The 25,994-nt window shown below is 42.7% G+C and overlaps 1 protein-coding gene across 1 annotated transcript; it reads right to left on the bottom strand.

Moving 5' to 3' along the window:
- Window positions 1-4: 4 nt before the first annotated feature.
- LOC118379449 (receptor for retinol uptake stra6-like) lies at window positions 5-25,264 on the bottom strand. The gene is made up of 18 exons (XM_052514655.1): window positions 24,883-25,264; window positions 24,308-24,374; window positions 19,798-19,883; window positions 19,143-19,282; window positions 11,808-11,974; window positions 11,440-11,553; window positions 8,383-8,450; window positions 7,753-7,835; window positions 7,590-7,651; window positions 7,239-7,401; window positions 5,874-5,949; window positions 4,729-4,862; window positions 4,391-4,508; window positions 4,064-4,165; window positions 3,467-3,630; window positions 2,063-2,197; window positions 1,712-1,848; window positions 5-1,467 (listed from the first exon to the last, which is right to left on the bottom strand). Exons 1-18 carry the CDS (start codon window positions 24,978-24,980, stop codon window positions 1,276-1,278), a joined length of 2,106 nt encoding a protein of 701 aa, XP_052370615.1. The 5' UTR covers window positions 24,981-25,264; the 3' UTR covers window positions 5-1,275.
- Between the last annotated feature and the right edge of the window lie 730 nt (window positions 25,265-25,994).

Here is a 25,994-nt window from a genome sequence, read left to right as displayed (position 1 = left end):
CGAGGACAGCTTTGCCTCGAGGACAGCTTTGCCTCGAGGACAGCTTTGCCTCGAGGACAGCTTTGCCTCGAGGACAGCTTTGCCTCGAGGACAGCTTTGCCTTGAGGACAGCTTTGCCTTGAGGACAGCTTTGCCTTGAGGACAGCTTTGCCCACTATGTTTTGTTTTTACATCTAGAGTGAACGTCCACTTCACTGTTGTCAACAAACCCTTATTAAGCTGTGTGTCACAAGCTATTGTTGTACGTCATTTTACAGTGACCTTTAACCTGGTAATGTGTCCATAACATACATGACCCACGTGTCTCTATCTCATATCCATTAAAACCCCCACTGGTGCTCAACTCTTACATTTTAACAGTAAGATAAGTGTTACATTTTGATAGCGTATGGTTAAATGTAAGTGTTCAGATGTGTACATTGCCTCAGTGTTCATCCTCTGCTATATGTGCCTGAAGTAATAAAGTATTGACAAGGAATGCTTGTTCCTTATTGATTTGCAGCTTCCGAACATGGCATGTTATTCGATCTATAGTGAAATGCCAAAAATAGGGGTTGTGGTACCACGAATGAACTGTCTGAGTATTGGCTTCTGTAAAATGGGTTTCCATACGCAGTCATCATGGTTCTAGAAAACATGCTTACACGTTTGTTGTTCCCCTGTATTTACTTTAAAACGGTTTTATTCGTTTGAAAAGAAGTCTCTCTTTCAAAATAAGAGTCTCAATCACATTCTCCCACCTGGGAGAAAAACTGTTGATTTTTTTTTCACTCTGGATTGTGATGTCAGTTACATTAATTTACACAAAAAAATAAATGTATCATTGTTCTTAAATATATTTTGAAAGCAAATATCTCAACCTCTGAAAACTTACCGAAACAACTGATAAAGGGCAGCACATTAAAGGAAGGGGTGGATAGTGGATGCTAAAACAGGATGTGTCCTGTGCATCATAACCAAACACATACAACCGTTAAGATGTTGTACTATTTCACCATAACGACCTTTACCAAAAACTAAATAATAGACCAGCAAAATTTTAAAATCAACATTGCAGACAACAATATGACACAGAAAGCAACACACATAGAGATTCACTGCATGTGCAGCTGAACAAGCCAAGGCACTTGACTGCAACCCACAGAAATTACAGGCCTCTACAGTCAACTGCTACCCTGAAGACCAAGCAGTTGAAACATTGGGTTCTATAGAGAGCAGCAGGGTGTCCGTACCCCATAAACCACATGACGTCAGTCATGACCGTGTGTCATGGTCTCAGTTAGCAGCAGCGTCGGTGGTAGGGCCTGAGGGTGTGGCAGCGCCTGAGGGTGTGGCAGCGCCTGAGGGTGTGGCAGCACCAGAGGGTGTGGCAGCACTTGCCTCGGCAGCGGTGGGTTTGCTGCTGGCGTCTTTCTTGCTTCCTGCCGCGGCGCTACGGTTCGTTCCGTTCACGAAGCTGTCAGAGGGCTGGAGAAGAAGAAATATGTTTGTCTTGTAGAGTACAGGAAGTTGTCACACACACACACACACACACACACACACACACACACACACACACACACACACACACACACACACACACACACACAGACACAGAAACAGACACACACGAACATACACACATACAGACACACACACACACACAGACACACACACACACACAACACAGGTTGCTGGCCTGCTTTTCTACTCTCTATTTTGGGCGAGCGACCTGCAGCTGGTAGTGTTTTCTGGACCCCAGTAGAGACGGGTTGTTGACCAGCGTGTAGAGTAACTGCCAGCGTGCCCGCACCCTCCTGCTGTTAACCACCTTGTCCGGTCTCTTCTCCTGATTCACCAGCTGGAACCCTGAAAGGAGAATGAGGAGGAGGAGCAGGCTGTCAGGGCAGAGCAAGAGACTGACACTGGATGGATGGAATTATTTGGTGATATAAATTCCACATTGTGTAGTAGTAGTAGTAGGTTCAGTCAATGTCATGCCTGGGAAGTGTCTGCGAGGGACCGAAAAGGCCACACCCCTTTTGTGCAAATCCGTGTATGAGTGTGTTATGTCTATAACTACCTTCCTCAGCATCTCGCATCTTCTGCCCAGCACCTCCAGCCGAGGCAGCCTGCAGCGCCAGACCACAGAAGGCCTTCATCACAGGGTGGGATTGGCTGACCTCTACCTTCAGGTAGTGGGTGTAGTAACAATAAGCTGTATGAAGGTCAGAGGTCAGGGATTCAGACATATCGAGGGCACATATTCATAAACCAATGTGTTAGGTTTAACCTGTTCATTTCATAGCAGGTAAAAACATTGATGGATTTGCATCAGGGACATATTTCAGAAATGTTTTTCAACTACGTGGGTTATTGTTAGATGATAATGAACGTGGTCACCGATACATGAGAATACTTTAAATAGGGTGATGGTCAGTCAGTGTCCCGGCTGGCAAACCGTGAGGCTGATGGTTTTGTTTTGGTGGGCCATGACACCTTTCGTTTGTTTTTTGAAGTCTTTAGTTTGGGCATGCCTTTGGTATTTTAATTTTTTTAAACATATTTATGTATCGCCACCATCTGAACAAAATAATCTCCTTGGACTGGCCAACCAAGAGGTCAAGAGAGACAGAGCTGGCTGGCACTGGACCAAAGTAAGGTTGCTGTCTCCCTTAGGCACATGTCCAGCCAACACGGTTCCTCAAACCCTTTATTTCTCACAGAAACGCACACACTCATTCAGGTTACAGACGATGTAACTACGACCTCTAGACTATATACGTTCTGTAACAAATGTACCAGTGGCAGGCCTTTAAAAAAAAAAAATCCTATAGAATTCCCTGAACTGTATGTTGACGTACCCGGGTCGTAGGATTCAGCAGCACGGTTGAGGAGACTATAGAATTCCCTGAACTGTATGTTGACGTACCCGGTCGTAGGATTCAGCAGCTGCGGTTGAGGAGACTATAGAATTCCCTGAACTGTATGTTGACGTACCCGGTCGTAGGATTCAGCAGCGCGGTTGAGGAGACTATAGAACTGTCCCGTTGACGTACCCGGGTCGAACTGTATGTTGACGGGATTCAGCAGCGCGGTTGAGGAGACTATAGAACTGTCCCTGAACTGTATAGTTCCCTGAACTGTACCCGGGTCGTAGCATACCGGTTCAGGGATTCAGCAGCGGTTGAGGAGACTATAGAATTCCCTGAACTGTATGTTGACGTAACCGGGTCGTGGGATTCAGCAGCGCGGTTGAGGAGACTATAGAATTCCCTGAACTGTATGTTGACGCACCCGGGTTGGAAGCAGCGCGGTACTATAGAATTCCCTGAACTGTATGTTGACGTACCCGGTCGTAGGATTCAGCAGCGCGGTTGAGGAGACTATAGAATTCCCTGAACTGTATGTTGAAGTACCCGGGTCGTAGGATTCAGCAGCGCGGTTGAGGAGACTATAGAATTCCCTGAACTGTATGTTGACGTACCCGGGTCGTAGGATTCAGCAGCACGGTTGAGGAGGCTGACGTCCATGCGCCCCAGGTGGATGATGTTATAGAGGGCAGTGATGACCATCCTCCAGATGGCTGCTATCAACCCCACCACGATGTTGACCAGGAAGAGCAGGTAGGTAAGCAGGAACAGACTGCCTCTGGAACAACCCAGCCAATATACATCTAGTTAGTTCTACTTTGAATGGATCAATGGTGCTAAGAAAGTACAGGGGGTCCGGGGGCATGTCCCCCTTGAAAAAAAAAAATAATTTGAATGTTTTGTCATTTTTTCGTGTTCACATGAAATATACCAAAAAGAAAAGAAACCTTTCAACTCAAGAAGTGTGTAATCCAAAATCGGTCCTTGGGACCCCAAGAGGTGCACGTTTTGGGTTTTTGCCCTAACACTACACAGCTGATTCAAATGATCAACGCTTGATTATTAGAATCAGCTGTGTTGTGCTGGGGCAACAAAAACCAAAACAGGAAACCGTAGTGACATCTACGATGTCACTAGTTCTGAGAAAGAAAAGTTTGAAATAAACAAATAAAATAAAGTGAATCGTTTATAGAGTTCTAGAATCTTAGTACCTGTTGTTCAAGTCTCTTGTCCCAGCATCCTTTTTGATGAAAGCAAACCTGGCTGTCACATGTTGTAGAGTAATAGTCAGTATCAACGTCACCCACACAGGCCTGGTGAGATCAGATACCACAATGGGAAAATAATCCACACAATATGAAACACTTATCCCTGATGAGTATCTCAATCAGTTCAAAGTGTATTGTGGTGATGAGCTCGCTGGTCAAAAACAATTCTGTAAGATGGTGCTTGAAAATCAGATAAAGGCTTCTTGGCAAGAGTATGATTTCATATAAGCAGGCAGGAACAAATGTAGTTCAATTTAAAGATGCACTCACCAGGCCTTGGCAGCGACCTGGAAGAGTATAAGGTTCTGGCCATACAAGATGGGGATGATGATGAGGAACACCAACCACACAAAACAGATGAAGAAGACCAAAGTTTGGAAGACCATTCCTGACAAAATAATATTAAATAGTAAGAGAGGAATCTAGAATAAGAATATAACTGGCATCTTTCATAAAAATTAATTTTTAAAAGTAAGTTTTGAAAGGCATTGAGGTTGGTAGCACACAGAAATGACCAAGTATTCACTGAAGAACTACACTATATGATAAAATGGTAAATTGATAATCCTTTAATTAGGAATTAAAACCACGGTGTCAGGTCAGTCTACCTAAAGAGATGACAGCAGCCTGATATCCAATGAAGCCCATCCAACACACTAGGCCTGTCTGAGACGGACGGATGCTCTTCTGGCAATTATACACGTTGTAAATATCTCCTCTGTACAAGCCCTGGAGGTTCCATCTGATGGTAGAAACATGAACACACAGAATTACTGACAGGATTATGAAAGGAACACACTTGAAAATATCAGTTATTTGGTATTTTCCCATTGCTTCTTGAACGTACAAAATAACACAATGTTTTGTGCACTGATATAGTTACTGTGTTAGTGTGTTAGTGTGTTAGTGTGTTACTGTGTTAGTGTGTTAGTGTGTTACTGTGATACTGTGTTAGTGTGTTACTGTGTTAGTGTGTTACTGTGTTAGTGTGTTGTGATACTGTGTTAGTGTGATACTGTGTTAGTGTGTTACTGTGTTAGTGTGATACTGTGTTAGTGTGTTACTGTGTTAGTGTGTTAGTGTGTTACTGTGTTACTGTGTTAGTGTGTTACTGTGTTACTGTGTTAGTGTGTTACTGTGTTAGTGTGATACTGTGTTACTGTGTTAGTGTGTTACTGTGATACTGTGTTAGTGTGTTACTGTGTTAGTGTGTTACTGTGTTACTGTGTTACTGTGTTACTGTGTTACTGTGATACTGTGTTAGTGTGTTACTGTGTTAGTGTGTTACTGTGATACTGTGTTACTGTGTTACTGTGATACTGTGTTACTGTGTTAGTGTGTTACTGTGATACTGTGTTACTGTGTTAGTGTGATACTGTGATACTGTGTTACTGTGTTAGTGTGTTACTGTGATACTGTGATACTGTGTTACTGTGTTACTGTGATACTGTGTTACTGTGATACTGTGATACTGTGTTACTGTGTTACTGTGTTACTGTGTTACTGTGTTACTGTGTTACTGTGTTACTGTGATACTGTGTTACTGTGTTAGTGTGTTACTGTGTTACTGTGTTACTGTGTTACTGTGATACTGTGTTAGTGTGATACTGTGTTACTGTGTTACTGTGTACTGTGTTAGTGTGTTACTGTGATACTGTGTTACTGTGTTAATGTGTTACTGTGTTACTGTGTTACTGTGTTACTGTGTTACTGTGTTACTGTGTTACTGTGTTGGCTGATCAAAAGTATTTACCTGTGAAGGATCATGGACCTCATGAGCATGATCAGGGTGAGCATACAGGCCAGGGTCAACCCACACAGGTAACACACTACAAAACATAATGAACAGAACAGGGTCAACCCACACAGGTAACCCACTACAAAACATAACGAACAGGACAGGATCAACCCACACAGGTAACACACTACAAAACATAATGAACAGAACAGGGTCAACCCACACAGGTAACCCACTACACAACATAACGAACAGAACAGGGTCAACCCACACAGGTAACACACTACACAACATAACGAACAGGACAGGATCAACCCACACAGGTAACACACTACAAAACATAACAGAACAGGGTCAACCCACACAGGTAACCCACTACACAACATAACGAACAGGACAGGATCAACCCACACAGGTAACACACTACAAAACATAACGAACAGAACAGGATCAACCCACACAGGTAACACACTACACAACATAACGTCAACCCACACAGGTAACACACTACACAACATAACGTTAACCCACACAGGTAACACACTACAAAACATAACGAACAGAACAGGGTCAACCCACACAGGTAACACACTACACAACATGAACGTCAACCCACACAGGTAACACACTACACAACATAACGAACAGGCCAGGATCAACCCACACAGGTAACACACTACACAACATAACGTCAACCCACACAGGTAACACACTACACAACATAACGTTAACCCACACAGGTAACACACTACAAAACATAATGAACAGAACAGGGTCAACCCACACAGGTAACACACTACACAACATAACGTCAACCCACACAGGTAACACACTACACAACATAACGAACAGGCCAGGATCAACCCACACAGGTAACACACTACACAACATAACATCAACCCACACAGGTAACACACTACACAACATAACGTCAACCCACACAGGTAACACACTACACAACATAACATCAACCCACACAGGTAACACACTACACAACATAACGAACAGGCCAGGATTAACCCACACAGGTAACCCACTACACAACATAACGTCAACCCACACAGGTAACCCACTACACAACATAACATCAACCCACACAGGTAACACACTACACAACATAACGAACAGGCCAGGATTAACCCACACAGGTAACCCACTACACAACATAACGAACAGAACAGGGTCAACCCACACAGGTAACACACTACACAACATAACGAACAGGCCAGGATTAACCCACACAGGTAACACACTACACAACATAACGAACAGAACAGGGTCAACCCACACAGGTAACACACTACACAACATAACGAACAGGCCAGGATAAACCCACCCGGTGCTGCAGCTCATGTCAGTAAATGCAGGACAGACACCCACCTTCCAGACACCAGGTATAGTGAATAACAATCTGGACCACCTCCATCCTGTCCTCTGATAGGACGATACCAAAGCCCTCCAGAAGGAAGGGGAACTTGTCATCTATACCAGCACGGACAATATGGAGGGTGGGGATCACCAGTATTACCAGCAACAGCGCCACCTGGGGATGGATGACCACATGGCTGTTAAGAGTTATTTCTATTAAAACAACTGGCATCTTTTCAGGTTATCTGAAAGCAGACATGTTCACAACCAACCTTTAATGTGGATTGTTGTTGTGTTCCTTTGTTTATTGTTATGTTTTGATGAAATGTGATGGATTCCTAATTTACTGCAGTATTTATTTACCTGATAAACTGCTATGGACGACACAAATGCTGAGATCGCCAGCTTCAGTGGAAACCGGAATACTACAACAACAATCATGGTAAAACAATGGTATCATTAGAATATTTTTGTGTTAAAAGAAAAAGATTAGCAGACAAATTGTCAAAAACCCTCCAGACTTTACCTTTCTCTGGTGTGTAGATATAGGACTTGACTGTGTCTTTTACTGTCTCCAACAGTTTGGGTTTATCTGATCTGATAGAGGTACTGAACAAGAACACAATGATGTCAATAACTGCACCGCTGCAGTCATCATTACTTAGTTATTGTCATAGAATAACACACAGTCTGGTCAGTCAGTTTAGTATCCTGTTTCTCTCATCATAAAACACAGTCTGGTCAGTCAGTTTAGTATCCTGTTTCTCTCATCATAAAACACAGTCTGGTCATTCAGTTTAGTATCCTGTTTCTCTCATCATAAAACACAGTCTGGTCATTCAGTTTAGTATCTTGTTTCTCTCATCATAAAACACAGTCTGGTCAGTCAGTTTAGTATCTTGTTTCTCTCATAATAAAACACAGTCTGGTCATTCAGTTTAGTATCTTGTTTTTCTCATAATAAAACACAGTCTGGTCAGTCAGTTTAGTATCTTGTTTCTCTCATAATAAAACCCAGTCTGGTCATTCAGTTTAGTATCTTGTTTCTCTCATAATAAAACACAGTCTGGTCAGTCAGTTTAGTATCTTGTTTCTCTCATAATAAAACACAGTCTGGTCAGTCAGTTTAGTATCCTGTTTTTCTCATAAACCCCACCTGACGTTTGACTTTTTCTTCATTAGAATTAATTTCACGTAGTCTGTGTAGTAGCTGCTCTCCAGGTCCTGAAGCAAAAAGAGGATCAGTATCAAAACTGTTTAATTAACACATAAACATTATGGGATGTATGATCTGACAACACTGACCACCTGCAACACTGACCACCTGCAACACTGACCACCTGCAACACTGACCACCTGCAACACTGACCACCTGCAACACTGTATAGAATCAATCATTTGGATGCAGAAAATTCACATTAAAAGAATGTGTGAGGTCGCTAGAATAATATAATATAACAATAATATATGCCATTTAGCAGATGCTTTTATCCAAAGCGACTTACAGTCATGTGTGCATACATTCTACGTATGGGTGGTCCCGGGGATTGAACCCACTACCCTGGCGTTACAAGCGCCATGCTCTACCAACTGAGCTACATAAGGACCGTAGCTGTGATCACAACACAGACGGATTAATGACCTCACATGATCTCACTGTCCCCGACAGTTTACAGCGAGACAATCCACGGATTACAAGTGAAATGAAACACTGCATTGTGTAGACCTTGAGAGAAATAACATTCCTGGGTCATAATCTGTGCAGGGGATATTTTACACTAAATCAAGTCCATCCAAGCTGTTTACGTAATCAGACCTTTGGTTACAAGTTACGTGGTTAATGTAGTTTCATAACTTTAAAAGTCTCTTGAGGAGCTGTGTTTAGTTTTTACATACTGTAGATATCCCATAAGCATCACGAGCAGTAGGAGCTGTGTTTAGTTTTTACATACTGTAGATATTCCATAAGCATCACGAGCAGTAGGAGCTGTGTTTAGTTTTTACATACTGTAGATATCCCATAAGCATCACGAGCAGTAGGAGCTGTGTTTAGTTTTTACATACTGTAGATATTCCATAAGCATCACGAGCAGTAGGAGCTGTGTTTAGTTTTTACATACTGTAGATATCCCATAAGCATCACGAGCAGTAGGAGCTGTGTTTAGTTTTTACATACTGTAGATATTCCATAAGCATCACGAGCAGTAGGAGCCGTGTTTAGTTTTTACATACTGTAGATATTCCATAAGCGTCACGAGCAGGAGGAGCTGTGTTTAGTTTTTACATACTGTAGATATTCCATAAGCATCACGAGCAGTAGGAGCTGTGTTTAGTTTTTACATACTGTAGATATTCCATAAGCATCACGAGCAGTAGGAGCTGTGTTTAGTTTTTACATACTGTAGATATTCCATAAGCATCACGAGCAGTAGGAGCTGTGTTTAGTTTTTACATACTGTAGATATTCCATAAGCATCACGAGCAGGAGGAGCTGTGTTTAGTTTTTACATACTGTAGATATCCCATAAGCATCACGAGCAGTAGGAGCTGTGTTTAGTTTTTACATACTGTAGATATTCCATAAGCATCACGAGCAGTAGGAGCTGTGTTTAGTTTTTACATACTGTAGATATTCCATAAGCATCACGAGCAGTAGGAGCTGTGTTTAGTTTTTACATACTGTAGATATTCCATAAGCATCACGAGCAGGAGGAGCTGTGTTTAGTTTTTACATACTGTAGATATCCCATAAGCATCACGAGCAGTAGGAGCTGTGTTTAGTTTTTACATACTGTAGATATTCCATAAGCATCACGAGCAGTAGGAGCTGTGTTTAGTTTTTACATACTGTAGATATTCCATAAGCATCACGAGCAGTAGGAGCTGTGTTTAGTTTTTACATACTGTAGATATTCCATAAGCATCACGAGCAGTAGGAGCAACAACAACAAAAACAGTTTTTACATACTGTAGATATTCCATAAGCATCACGAGCAGCAGTGAGCTGTGTTTAGTTTTTACATACTGTAGATATTCCCATAAGCATCACGAGCAGTAGGAGCTGTGTTTAGTTTTTACATACTGTAGATATCCCATAAGCATCACGAGCAGTAGGAGCTGTGTTTAGTTTTTACATACTGTAGATATTCCATAAGCATCACGAGCAGTAGGAGCTGTGTTTAGTTTTTACATACTGTAGATATTCCATAAGCATCATGAGCAGTAGGAGCTGTGTTTAGTTTTTACATACTGTAGATATTCCATAAGCATCACGAGCAGTAGGAGCTGTGTTTACTTTTTACATACTGTAGATATTCCATAAGCGTCACGAGCAGTAGGAGCCGTGTTTAGTTTTTACATACTGTAGATATTCCATAAGCGTCACGAGCAGTAGGAGCTGTGTTTAGTTTTTACATACTGTAGATATTCCATAAGCATCACGAGCAGTAGGAGCTGTGTTTAGTTTTTACATACTGTAGATATCCCATAAGCATCACGAGCAGTAGGAGCTGTGTTTAGTTTTTACATACTGTAGATATTCCATAAGCATCACGAGCAGTAGGAGCTGTGTTTAGTTTTTACATACTGTAGATATTCCATAAGCATCACGAGCAGTAGGAGCTGTGTTTAGTTTTTACATACTGTAGATATTCCATAAGCATCACGAGCAGTAGGAGCTGTGTTTAGTTTTTACATACTGTAGATATTCCATAAGCATCACGAGCAGTAGGAGCTGTGTTTAGTTTTTACATACTGTAGATATTCCATAAGCATCACGAGCAGTAGGAGCTGTGTTTAGTTTTTACATACTGTAGATATCCCATAAGCATCACGAGCAGGACAATAACCCCAGCGTTTTGACAACCTAAATACAGGCAGTTCTCATCCAGATATTAGACTAGCAGGACAATAACCCCAGTGTTTTGACAACCTAAATACAGGCAGTTCAATAACCCCAGTGTTTTGACAACATAAATACAGACAGGACAATAACCCCAGTGTTTTGACAACATAAATACAGGCAGGACAATAACCCCAGTGTTTTGACAACCTAAATACAGGCAGTTCAATAACCCCAGCGTTTTGACAACCTAAACACAGACAAGGATCATGACACTTTGACATCGTTCTCATCAAAACCTTAAAGAGCGACTACAGTGGATGGCAGGTTCATGACTATACACTCATTGGTCAAAGAGCAGGCTTCCCTCACCTCAGAACCATTAGCCTTGGCACCTTTGAGAAACAGTAGTGGGTACTTGATACAGAGGAATCCCAGACAGCCGATCTGTGGGAGACTGGCCAGCAGGGAATAGTACTTATACAGCTGTGGAGACAAGAGAAACATATTGATACAAAACATACTGATTTTTTTTTTTACCAGTTTGTTATGGTTTTAAGATACTGTATTATAGAAGAAGTTTTAGCTTGAGATATGAACTCTGTTAAATATGACACAACAACAACAAAAACAACAACAACAACAACAACAAAAAAAAACAACAACAACAACAACAACAACAACCAAGATGTGCCCCCCCCCGTTTTTTTTCTCCCACTTTATATATCAGATGATATTACCTCTGGTGTTTTGGGACAGTCAATCTTCTGCCAGACGAGGACAGCAAAGTGGGTCCAGGAGAATAGACTGCCCAGCACATAGCCCAGTTTACTGTGGAGCGTACCACAGGCCAGGAGTGGGTAGTACAGGGCAGGCCAGTAGAAGATGGCGATGATCTTCATGTATTCTTGATAAAATAATTGATATGTTTATAGATAATTATTAAATAATTCTACCCTGAAACTTAACCATTAGGGAGTATAGTTTATGTAGCATGGATAAGGAATAATTAAAGTATTAAACATAAGTTCAACTAGGTTGGACTGGGAGGGAGAGAAATGTGTGTGTGTGTGTGTGTGTGTGTGTGTGTGTGTGTGTGTGTGTGTGTGTGTGTGTGTGTGTGTGTGTGTGTGTGTGTGTGTGTGTGTGTGTGTGTGTGTGTGTGTGTGTGTGTGTGTGTGTGTGTGTGTGTGTACCTAAGAAAATACAGAGAACCATTCAACTGTGTTTGAACAGACCTGGCTAGAACTCTGAGGAACTTATGAGGACAGGGAGTACTTCTCAAGGTCTCCCTAATCTGGGGGGAATGGAACTGTCGGCTGGGTAGTGATACACAGTGGTGAGAACTATGGATAAACTTATGAGGACAGGGAGTACTTCTCAAGGTCTCCCTAATCTGGGGGGAATGGAACTGTCGGCTGGGTAGTGATACATAGTGGTGAGAACTATGGATAAACTTATGAGGACAGGGAGTACTTCTCAAGGTCTCCCTAATCTGGGGGGAATGGAACTGTCGGCTGGGTAGTGATACATAGTGGTGAGAACTATGGATAAATTTATGAGGACAGGGAGTACTTCTCAAGGTCTCCCTAATCTGGGGGGAATGGAACTGTCGGCTGGGTAGTGATACACAGTGGTGAGAACTATGGATAAACTTATGAGGACAGGGAGTACTTCTCAAGGTCTCACTAATCTCGGGGGAATGGAACTGTCGGCTGGGTAGTGATACACAGTGGTGAGAACTATGGATAAACTTATGAGGACAGGGAGTACTTCTCAAGGTCTCCCTAATCTGGGGGGAATGGAACTGTCGGCTGGGTAGTGATACACAGTGGTGAGAACTATGGATAAACTTATGAGGACAGGGAGTACTTCTCAAGGTCTCACTAATCTGGGGGGAATGGAACTGTCGGCTGGGTAGTGATACACAGTGGTGAGAACTATGGATAAACTTATGAGGACAGGGAGTACTTCTCAAGGTCTCACTAATCTGGGGGGAATGGAACTGTTGGCTGGGTAGTGATACACAGTGGTGAGAACTATGGATAAACTTATGAGGACAGGGAGTACTTCTCAAGGTCTCACTAATCTCGGGGGAATGGAACTGTCGGCTGGGTAGTGATACACAGTGGTGAGAACTATGGATAAACTTATGAGGACAGGGAGTACTTCTCAAGGTCTCACTAATCTGGGGGGAATGGAACTGTCGGCTGGGTAGTGATACACAGTGGTGAGAACTATGGATAAACTTATGAGGACAGGGAGTTCTTCTCAAGGTCTCACTAACCTCGGGGGAATGGAACTGTCGGCTGGGTAGTGATACACAGTGGTGAGAACTATGGATAAACTTATGAGGACAGGGAGTACTTCTCAAGGTCTCACTAATCTGGGGGGAATGGAACTGTAGTGATACACTGTTTGTGTGTGTATGAAGGATATCTACTGGATGTATGTGCGTAGGATATCTACTGTTTGTGTGTATGTATGTGTGTAGGATATCTACTGTTTGTGTGTATGTATGTGTGTAGGATATCTACTGTTTGTGTGTATGTATGTGCGTAGGATATCTACTGTTTGTGTGTATGTATGTGTGTAGGATATCTACTGTTTGTGTGTATGTATGTGTGTAGGATATCTACTGTTTGTGTGTATGTATGTGCGTAGGATATCTACTGTTTGTGTGTATGTATGAGTGTAGGATATCTACTGTTTGTGTGTATGTATGTGTGTAGGATATCTACTGTTTGTGTGTATGTATGTGCGTAGGATATCTACTGTTTGTGTGTATGTATGAGCGTAGGATATCTACTGTTTGTGTGTATGTATGGGATATCTACTGTTTGTGTGTATATATCTACTGTTTGTGTGTATGTATGTGCGTAGGATACCTATTGTTTGTGTGTATGTATGAGCGTAGGATATCTACTGTTTGTGTGTATGTATGTGTGTAGGATATCTACTGTTTGTGTGTATGTATGAGCGTAGGATATCTACTGTTTGTGTGTATGTATGTGCGTAGGATATCTACTGTTTGTGTGTATGTATGTGCGTAGGATATCTACTGTTTGTGTGTATGTATGAGCGTAGGATATCTACTGTTTGTGTGTATGTATGAGCGTAGGATATCTACTGTTTGTGTGTATGTATGTGTGTAGGATATCTACTGTTTGTGTGTATGTATGTGCGTAGGATATCTACTGTTTGTGTGTATGTATGTGCGTAGGATATCTACTGTTTGTGTGTATGTATGTGTGTAGGATATCTACTGTTTGTGTGTATGTATGTGCGTAGGATATCTACTGTTTGTGTGTATGTATGTGAGCGTAGGATATCTACTGTTTGTGTGTATGTATGTGCGTAGGATATCTACTGTTTGTGTGTATGTATGTGCGTAGGATATCTACTGTTTGTGTGTATGTATGTGCGTAGGATATCTACTGTTTGTGTGTATGTATGTGCGTAGGATATCTACTGTTTGTGTGTATGTATGTGCGTAGGATATCTACTGTTTGTGTGTATGTATGTGCGTAGGATATCTACTGTTTGTGTGTATGTATGTGCGTAGGATATCTACTGTTTGTGTGTATGTATGTGCGTAGGATATCTACTGTTTGTGTGTATGTATGTGCGTAGGATATCTACTGTTTGTGTGTATGTGTGTATGTGCTAGGATATCTACTGTTTGTGTGTATGTATGAGCGTAGGATATCTACTGTTTGTGTGTATGTATGTGCGTAGGATATCTACTGTTTGTATCTACTGTTTGTATGTATGTATGAGCGTAGGATATCTACTGTTTGTGTGTATGTATGAGCGTAGGATATCTACTGTTTGTGTGTATGTATGAGCGTAGGATATCTACTGTTTGTGTGTATGTATGAGCGTAGGATATCTACTGTTTGTGTGTATGTATGAGCGTAGGATATCTACTGTTTGTGTGTATGTATGTGCGTAGGATATCTACTGTTTGTGTGTATGTATGAGCGTAGGATATCTACTGTTTGTGTGTATGTATGTGCGTAGGATATCTACTGTTTGTGTGTATGTATGTGCGTAGGATATCTACTGTTTGTGTGTATGTATGTGCGTAGGATATCTACTGTTTGTGTGTATGTATGTGCGTAGGATATCTACTGTTTGTGTGTATGTATGTGTTTGTGTGTATGTATGTAGGGATATCTACTGTTTGTGTGTATGTATGTGCGTAGGATATCTACTGTTTGTGTGTATGTATGTGCGTAGGATATCTACTGTTTGTGTGTATGTATGTGCGTAGGATATCTACTGTTTGTGTGTATGTATGTGCGTAGGATATCTACTGTTTGTGTGTATGTATCTACTGTTTGTGTATGGATATCTACTGTTTGTGTGTATGTATGTGTGTAGGATATCTACTGTTTGTGTGTATGTATGTGCGTAGGATATCTACTGTTTGTGTGTATGTATGTGCTGTATTACTGTTTGTGTGTATGTATGTGCGTAGGATATCTACTGTTTGTGTGTATGTATGTGCGTAGGATATCTACTGTTTGTGTGTATGTATGTGCGTAGGATATCTACTGTTTGTGTGTATGTATGTGTGTAGGATATCTACTGTTTGTGTGTATGTATGTGCGTAGGATATCTACTGTTTGTGTGTATGTATGTATATCTACTGTTTGTGTAGGATATATCTACTGTTTGTGTGTATGTATGTGCGTAGGATATCTACTGTTTGTGTGTATGTATGAGGATATCTACTGTTTGTGTGTATGTATGTGCGTAGGATATCTACTGTTTGTGTGTATGTATGTGCGTAGGATATCTACTGTTTGTGTGCAGTATGTATGTGCGTTTGTGTGGATATCTACTGTTTGTGTGTATGTATGTGTGTAGGATATCTACTGTTTGTGTGTATGTATGTGCGTAGGATATCTACTGTTTGTGTGTATGTATGTGCGTAGGATATCTACTGTTTGTGTGTATGTATGTGCGTAGGATATCTACTGTTTGTGTGTATGTATGTGCGTAGGATATCTACTGTTTGTGTGTATGTATGTGCGTAGGATATCTACTGTTTGTGTGTATGTATGTGTGTAGGATATCTACTGTTTGTGTGTATGTATGTGTGTAGGATATCTACTGTTTGTGTGTATGTATGTGTGTAGGATATCTACTGTTTGTGTGTATGTATGTGCGTAGGATATCTACTGTTTGTGTGTATGTATGTGCGTAGGATATCTACTGTTTGTGTGTATGTATGTGTGTAGGATATCTACTGTTTGTGTGTATGTATGTGCGTAGGATATCTACTGTTTGTGTGTATGTATGTTTGCGTGTAGGATATCTACTGTTTGTGTGTATGTATGTGCGTAGGATACCTATTGTTTGTGTGTATGTATGAGCGTAGGATATCTACTGTTTGTGTGTATGTATGTGCGTAGGATATCTACTGTTTGTGTGTATGTATGTGCGTAGGATACCTATTGTTTGTGTGTATGTATGAGCGTAGGATATCTACTGTTTGTGTGTATGTATGTGTGTAGGATATCTACTGTTTGTGTGTATGTATGTGCGTAGGATATCTACTGTTTGTGTGTATGTATGTGTTTGTGTGTATGTATGTAGGATATCTACTGTTTGTGTGTATGTATGTGTGTAGGATATCTACTGTTTGTGTGTATGTATGTGGTAGGATATCTACTGTTTGTGTGTATGTATGTGTGTAGGATATCTACTGTTTGTGTGTGTATGTATGTGTGGTATGTATGGGGGATCTACTGTTTGTGTGTATGTATGTGTGTAGGATATCTACTGTTTGTGTGTATGTATGTGTGTAGGATATCTACTGTTTGTGTGTATGTATGTGCGTAGGATATCTACTGTTTGTGTGTATGTATGTGCGTAGGATATCTACTGTTTGTGTGTATGTGCTATTACATATTTGCAATCCTTAAATGATATTTGTTCAGAATAAAAACACAGTTTCTTCCATTGTGGTGGTGTTATGGGGGATCCAGGGGACATTTAAGTGTCCTTTCAACCTCTCTCCAACATTGTGGTGGTGTTATGGGGGATCCAGGGGACATTTAAGTGTCCTTTCAACCTCTCTCCAACATTGTGGTGGTGTTATGGGGGATCCAGGGGACATTTAAGTGTCCTTTCAACCTCTCTCCAACATTGTGGTGGTGTTATGGGGGATCCAGGGGACATTTAAGTGTCCTTTCAACCTCTCTCCAACATTGTGGTGGTGTTATGGGGGATCCAGGGGACATTTAAGTGTCCTTTCAACCTCTCTCCAACATTGTGGTGGTGTTATGGGGGATCCAGGGGACATTTAAGTGTCCTTTCAACCTCTCTCCAACATTGTGGTGGTGTTATGGGGGATCCAGGGGACATTTAAGTGTCCTTTCAACCTCTCTCCAACATTGTGGTGGTGTTATGGGGGATCCAGGGGACATTTAAGTGTCCTTTCAACCTCTCTCCAACATTGTGGTGGTGTTATGGGGGATCCAGGGGACATTTAAGTGTCCTTTCAACCTCTCTCCAACATTGTGGTGGTGTTATGGGGGATCCAGGGGACATTTAAGTGTCCTTTCAACCTCTCTCCAACATTGTGGTGGTGTTATGGGGGATCCAGGGGACATTTAAGTGTCCTTTCAACCTCTCTCCAACATTGTGGTGGTGTTATGGGGGATCCAGGGGACATTTAAGTGTCCTTTCAACCTCTCTCCAACATTGTGGTGGTGTTATGGGGGATCCAGGGGACATTTAAGTGTCCTTTCAACCTCTCTCCAACATTGTGGTGGTGTTATAGGGGATCCAGGGGACATTTAAGTGTCCTTTCAACCTCTCTCCAACATTGTGGTGGTGTTATGGGGGATCCAGGGGACATTTAAGTGTCCTTTCAACCTCTCTCCAACATTGTGGTGGTGTTATGGGGGATCCAGGGGACATTTAAGTGTCCTTTCAACCTCTCTCCAACATTGTGGTGGTGTTATGGGGGATCCAGGGGACATTTAAGTGTCCTTTCAACCTCTCTCCAACATTGTGGTGGTGTTATGGGGGATCCAGGGGACATTTAAGTGTCCTTTCAACCTCTCTCCAACATTGTGGTGGTGTTATGGGGGATCCAGGGGACATTTAAGTGTCCTTTCAACCTCTCTCCAACATTGTGGTGGTGTTATGGGGGATCCAGGGGACATTTAAGTGTCCTTTCAACCTCTCTCCAACATTGTGGTGGTGTTATGGGGGATCCAGGGGACATTTAAGTGTCCTTTCAACCTCTCTCCAACATTGTGGTGGTGTTATGGGGGATCCAGGGGACATTTAAGTGTCCTTTCAACCTCTCTCCAACATTGTGGTGGTGTTATGGGGGATCCAGGGGACATTTAAGTGCCCTTTCAACCTCTCCAAAGTGTCAGAATGTTTTAATTACTCTGTTTTTGCACGTTGGATCTTAAAAGGTTCTAGGCAATGCTTTGTGCCACTCAGGTAAACTGCATATCTCTGGAAAGCTGATCTCATTGGCTACGATACTGTCAAGGTGCCATAGTAGCCAATCCCCTGTGTAACGGATGCCTACAGCGCGTAACCAGGCAACATCATATGTTTGATGTGCACAGATATAGTCCCTCGGTGGACATTGGATGTTGCCATTAAGTCCTACATCATCAGATAACATGGCAGTAGGCTGGTGATCGATAACGGTAGGTCACAGGCAGACAAATAAGACCTCCTCATGATCTGTGGAGTCTCGGCTTTCGGTGTCTATCGACGTATTTCCCGTGATTATTTTCTTTATGCTTCACAACGCTAACCGAACTTGTAGGTAGCAGCCATCTTGAAAATGAGGTCATCGGCTCTGCCTGCGCTTATAAATTCGTATGCCCATATATGGTAGTAAGTCACACCGAAGATTTTGAAGGCACCGATCAATAGCCACGATACTCAGCTGACGGCAGACTTTGCAGATAGGGACTACCGTTTTCATACCAGACTGAATTGAATAAAAAATCATTTTAAAAAATAGGGTCACCAAATATGAGAACTTTACATTCAAGAGGTTTTAATGGGACAGGGACACAGCTGCTCACCTTTGATTTCCTGAGGGGTGTCTTTGGAGAAGGGCAGGGGATCTGGAGCCAGGACCAATACAGACAGCTTGCTGAAGACCAGCCCAAACACAGCCACTGCGAGGGCTTTGTGCTGCGTCTGGTCCAGGAAGTTCACTGGACTGGTGGAGGCAACACAGCGGGAAGAGACCAGAGATAAGACCAAGCAAACAACCGCAAATGAATGGTAACATATTTCATTGTTATAAATTGTCTCGTAGTATGTTATTGCGATGAGGCAGCCTGAGTTGTTTTTGTAACAGTGTTGTTTTGTGTGGTTTCCCACTGGGCACAGACGTCAGTTCAACGTCCAGTTTTGAATTACATTTGGTTGAGTTGTCAACTAACATGAATTCAATATGAAATCAACAACAAAATGTCACCATGTCATTGGATTTTAGGTTCAATTTTGGGTGAAAAAAAAATAGGAAATTCCCTCACATTTCCTTTCTTTTTTTTCTCAAATCCAATTAGTTTTCCACATTGATTCAATGTCATCACATTTCATTTTGGTGTTGAAATTACATGGAAACAACGCTGATTTTGAACCAGTATTTGCCCAGTGGGTTGTCACATATTGACAACAGTTCCTGGTTGCTTCATGTTGATGTGTTTGGAAAATGAACCTGCACTTTACCTTGAGATGCCAGTTGATCCACTGGCAAAACCCTCACATAGACTCTTTCTCCTCTTCAGGACTGCTAGAATCAGCACCACAACGAGCTAGGAGACAAGATATTCCATAAAGTGATACAATAGGAACTCCAATTCCTCTCCTAAACTACAGTACATCTAAGATAATCATCTAATGTACCATGTTGTCAAACCAGAGGGCCTGAAGTAATATGGGGGGGGGGGTACTCCTAGGAAAGGACCTTCTGAATGCTACCTCCCCATTGTCTCATTATTTTTGATGAGCCCCTGGTAAGTGGAGACGCTGACCCACCCTTCCAGCCTGGTCTCATAGACTAGACGTAACATAGGAAACCTTAAATAACCTGGGACACTCAAATGAGTATGATATGTTACGTTTGGTACGGTTGGGGCGTTTGGGTGTATAACATGGGCGTACACATCACAGACAAACTGAAATGGTCCACCCACACAGACAGTGTGGTGAAGAAGACGCAACAGCGCCTCTTCAACCTCAGGAGGCTGAAGAAATTTGGCCTGTCACCCAAAACCCTGACAAACCTTTACAGATGCACAATCGAGAGCATCCTGTCGGGCTGTATCACAGCCTGTTACGGCAACTGCACCGCACTCAACCACAAGGCTCTCCAGAGGGTGGTGCGGTCTGCACAATGCATAACCGGGGGCAAACTACCTGCCCTCCATGACATCTACGGCACCCGATGTCACAGGAAGGCCAAAAAGATCATCAAAGACAACAACCACCCGAGCCACTGCCTGTTCACCCCGCTATCATCCAGAAAGCGAGGTCAGTACAGATGCATCAAAGCTGGGACCGAGAGACTGAAAAACTGCTTCTATCTCAAGGCCATCAGACTGTTAAACAGCCATCACTAACTCAGAGAGGCTGCTGCCTACACTGAGACCCAATCACTAACTCAGAGAGGCTGCTGCCTACACTGAGACCCAATCACTAACTCAGAGAGGCTGCTGCCTACACTGAGACCCAATCACTGGCCACCTTAATAAATGGATCACTAGTCACTTTATATAATGTTTACATACCCTACATTACTCACATCACATGTATATACTGTATATTATACCATCTACTGCACCTTGCCTATGCCACTCGGCCATCACTCATCCATATACTTACATGTACATATTCTCATTCACCCCTTTAGATTTGTGTGTATTAGGTAGTTTCGCTACACTCACATTAACATCTGCTAACCATGTGTATGTGACCAATAACATTTGATTTTATTTGATTTGATTTGAACACGAATATCTAGCAACCAAAATATTGCGTGTTTGAATTTCCTCACAGACAACTTTAGCATTTTCTCTAATTAGCAACATTGTGTCACGCCCTGGTCGAAGTATTTTGTGTTTTTCTTCATGTATTTGGTCAGGCCAGGGTGTGACATGGGTTTTTGTATGTGGTGTGTAGCTTAGTGGGATTGTAGCTTAGTGGGGTGTTCTAGGAAAGTCTATGGCTGTCTGAAGTGGTTCTCAATCAGAGGCAGGTGTTTATCGTTGTCTCTGATTGGGAACCATATTTAGGCAGCCATATTCTTTGGTTGTATTGTGGGTGATTGTCCTGAGTGTTTGATGTCCTTGTGCTGTGTTAGTTGACACAAGTATAGGCTGTTTTCGGTTTTCGTTTCGTTTATTGTTTTGTAGTGTTTGTGTTTATTCGTGTTTACGTTGTTTGATTAAACATGGATCGTAATATACACGCTGCAGTTTGGTCCGACTCTCCTTCACCATATGAAAACCGTGACACATTGGAACTACTAACTACTTTTTAGCTACTTTGCGACTATATAGCATGTTAGCTAACCCTTCCCTTCCACCAATTATCCACCTAGCTAGCGTTAGCCAAAACAAATTGGAATTTGTAAGATATCATTTGAATTGTAATTCAGGAACATATCATACAAAATGGATGCTGGACAGCCACACATGAATACATACCATACCAAACATAACATATCATACTCATTAGAGTGTCACGGGTTTACATTTACTATGTTACGTGTACCCCTGAGTCCAGGTTGTCCCTACATAGTGCTCTGAGTGTGCTCTATTTGGCAGAATCCCAAAGTCCTACGGTGTGTCAGTTCAATTATAATTCATGCCGTTGTTCTCCTCAGAAAAGTGGAGCGAGCCCCTCTACCACAAATTGGACAAGGCCTAACGATGACATATATCACTGATGATGTTGAGGGAGATGGCTTTCTGAGGTCATAGAGAGTAGTACCAATGTACTGACTGAACATCCCCTTTAGGGCATGGTCTATAGTCATCTGGACTGACTGAACATCCCCTTTAGGACATGGTCTATAGTCATCTGGACTGACTGAACATCCCCTTTAGAGCATGGTCTAAAGTCATCTGTACTGACTGAACATCCCCTTTAGGGCATGGTCTACAGTCATCTGTACTGACTGAACATCCCCTTTAGGGCATGGTCTATAGTCATCTGGACTGAGTGAACATCCCCTTTAGAGCATGGTCTATAGTCATCTGTATTGACTGAACATCCCCTTTAGGGCATGGTCTATAGTCATCTGTACTGACTGAACATCCCCTTTAGGGCATGGTCTATAGTCATCTGTACTGACTGAACATCCCCTTTAGGGCATGGTCTACAGTCATCTGTACTGACTGAACATCCCCTTTAGGGCATGGTCTATAGTCATCTGTACTGAGTGAACATCCCCTTTAGGGCATGGTCTACAGTCATCTGTACTGACTGAACATCCCCTTTAGAGCATGGTCTACAGTCATCTGTACTGACTGAACATCCCCTTTAGGGCATGGTCTATAGTCATCTGTACTGACTGAACATCCCCTTTAGGGCATGGTCTATAGTCATCTGTACTGACTGAACATCCCCTTTAGGGCATGGTCTATAGTCATCTGTACTGACTGAACATCCCCTTTAGGACATGGTCTATAGTCATCTGGACTGAGTGAACATCCCCTTTAGAGCATGGTCTATAGTCATCTGTACTGACTGAACATCCCCTTTAGAACATGGTCTATAGTCATCTGTACTGACTGAACATCCCCTTTAGGGCATGGTCTATAGTCATCTGTACTGACTGAACATCCCCTTTAGGGCATGGTCTACAGTCATCTGTACTGACTGAACATCCCCTTTAGGGCATGGTCTATAGTCATCTGTACTGACTGAACATCCCCTTTAGGGCATGGTCTACAGTCACCTGTACTGACTGAACATCCCCTTTAGGGCATGGTCTATAGTCATCTGTACCGACTCAACATCCCCTTTAGGGCATGGTCTATAGTCATCTGTACCGACTCAACATCCCCTTTAGGGCATGGTCTACAGTCACCTGTACTGACTGAACACCCCCTTTAGGGCATGGTCTACAGTCACCTGTACTGACTGAACATCCCCTTTAGGGCATGGTCTACAGTCACCTATACTGACTGAACACCCCCTTTAGGGCATGGTCTACAGTCATCTGTACTGACTGAACACCCCCTTTAGGGCATGGTCTACAGTCACCTATACTGACTGAACACCCCCTTTAGGGCATGGTCTACAGTCATCTGTACTGACTGAACATCCCCTTTAGGGCATGGCCTACAGTCATCTGTACCGACTCAACATCCCCTTTAGGGCATGGTCTACAGTCACCTGTACTGACTGAACATCCCCTTTAGGGCATGGTCTATAGTCATCTGTACCACTCAACATCACCTTTAGGGCATGGTCTATAGTCATCTGTACTGACTCAACATCCCCTTTAGGGCATGGTCTACAGTCACAGTACTGACTGAACACCCCCTTTAGGGCATGGTCTACAGTCATCTGTACTGACTGAACATCCCCTTTAGGGCATGGTCTACAGTCACCTATACTGACTGAACACCCCCTTTAGGGCATGGTCTACAGTCATCTGTACTGACTGAACATCCCCTTTAGGGCATGGTCTACAGTCATCTGTACTGACTGAACATCCCCTTTAGGGCATGGTCTACAGTCATCTGTACTGACTGAACATCCCCTTTAGGGCATGGCCTACAGTCATCTGTACTGACTGAACATCCCCTTTAGGGCATGGTCTACAGTCACCTGTACTGACTGAACATCCCCTTTAGAACATGGTCTACAGTCATCTGTACTGACTGAACATCCCCTTTAGGACATGGTCTACAGTCATCTGTACTGACTGAACATCCCCTTTAGAACATGGTCTACAGTCATCTGTACTGACTGAACATCCCCTTTAGGACATGGTCTATATAAACATTCACTGTTTCCATTCATTCCAAACATTCATATTTGATATTCATTTGACCTGTGACCCCTACTGTTGTTGGTAAATGTGCACTGGATGTGTGTCTCTATAATTACATGGCTCATTAGTAAAAGAGACCTTGGTCTCAACATGACTTCCTGTTCGAGGTTCAAGTAAAACGTTTTCACCGGGTGTAAATATTGAAAAATAGACAGAAGGTCCGATACTTACAGATACTGAAGCGATGCATATGTGAAAAAGCTGGTCATCCGCTGTGGGGTCACACGGGAGAATAACTCTGAAACAGTCATGTAACACAAGCTGAGTGATGACCGTCACAAACCATTTAACACAGAGCAAAAACAAACTCCCTAGAAATCCTGCTCAGCCTGACTGCGCTCTCGGTAGCGAATCTGACAACAGTTTCACCTAACAACTGAAAATATGCCATTTGTAATAGATCATTTAATCATGGGTGGAAAAACTGGAAGAATTGAAAACCAGCTATACTTTGGCCCATGCAGTTCAGTGATTGAGAAACTCTTGATCTTAGATTAAATAAAATCATCATAACATTATGACACAGTCCCCCCCCCATAATTCATTGCACTGATCCTATGTGGCTCAGTTGGTAGAGCATGATGCTTGCAACATCAGGGTTGAAAAAATGTGATTCCCGCTGTGCTGTGGCCACCTATACGAAAATATATGTATTACTGTAAGTCGCTTTGGATTTTTAAAAAGTGTTGGCTAAATAGTATGCTATTTACTGACCCTCATACCTATTTACTGACCCTCATACTTACTCTTTTGGAGGTCTGGTGGGTTCCATATTGTTGGAGTACCAGTCTGAGTAGTCATAGTAGTTATACAGTTCCTCTTCTACCACCTTGGTCTGGTTCATCTTGATCTTGTCTCTGCTGCTATAGTCCACGTTGACGGGTGAAAACCAGAGGAAATCCACCTAGCCAACCTCGATCATCAACCGTCTCTCCAACGCAGCTATGTCCCAAACGCAGCGCAGCACTTCCCGATCAATAAATATTGATAATTTGTAATTGTATTGAGAGTTGTAGCTTACTCCACTGTGTGTTGGGTAGCTTTGAGTTCAGGTTGTGCAGCGTCTGAGGTACAGAGAGAGAGAGACCTCTGGTCAGGTGTCCAGTTGTGTTGTCCCTGCTGTAGGAGTTTAGCACACACTCTAACAGAGTCTAACAATGCACCCTTACCCCAATACATTCCACACACACACTAACCACATAACACCCCCCAGATTACCTCAGCACACAAAGACAGGAGGGAGGGAGGGAGGGAGGGAGGGTGAGGGAGGGAGGGAGGGAGGGAGGGAGGGAGGGAGGGAGGGAGGGAGGGAGACCAGGGTCAAGGGGTAAGAGAAGGATGGCGAGAGGGATGAAGCTCTTTTGACCTCTAGTGACCTCAGTTTCGTGATTGAAGTAGCAGGCCATGTGTGGTGTTGTTGTAGTGGAGGTTGGTTCTCCTGCAGCAGGAAGACAGGCCATGTGTGGTGTTGTTTTAGTGGAGGTTGGTTCTCCTGCAGCAGGAAGACCATGTGTGGTGTTGTTGTAGTGGAGGTTGGTTCTCCTGCAGCAGGAAGACAGGCCATGTGTGGTGTTGTTGTAGTGGAGGTTGGTTCTCCTGCAGCAGGAAGACCATGTGTGGTGTTGTTTTAGTGGAGGTTGGTTCTCCTGCAGCAGGAAGACAGGCCATGTGTGGTGTTGTTTTAGTGGAGGTTGGTTCTCCTGCAGCAGGAAGACAGGCCATGTGTGGTGTTGTTTTAGTGGAGGTTGGTTCTCCTGCAGCAGGAAGACAGGCCATGTGTGGTGTTGTTTTAGTGGAGGTTGGTTCTCCTGCAGCAGGAAGACAGGCCATGTGTGGTGTTGTTTTAGTGGAGGTTGGT

This window comes from Oncorhynchus keta, unplaced genomic scaffold (assembly GCF_023373465.1).
Source record: "Oncorhynchus keta strain PuntledgeMale-10-30-2019 unplaced genomic scaffold, Oket_V2 Un_scaffold_18795_pilon_pilon, whole genome shotgun sequence".
NCBI lineage: Eukaryota > Metazoa > Chordata > Actinopteri > Salmoniformes > Salmonidae > Oncorhynchus > Oncorhynchus keta.
This window is presented reverse-complemented; position numbering and strand designations above follow the sequence as displayed.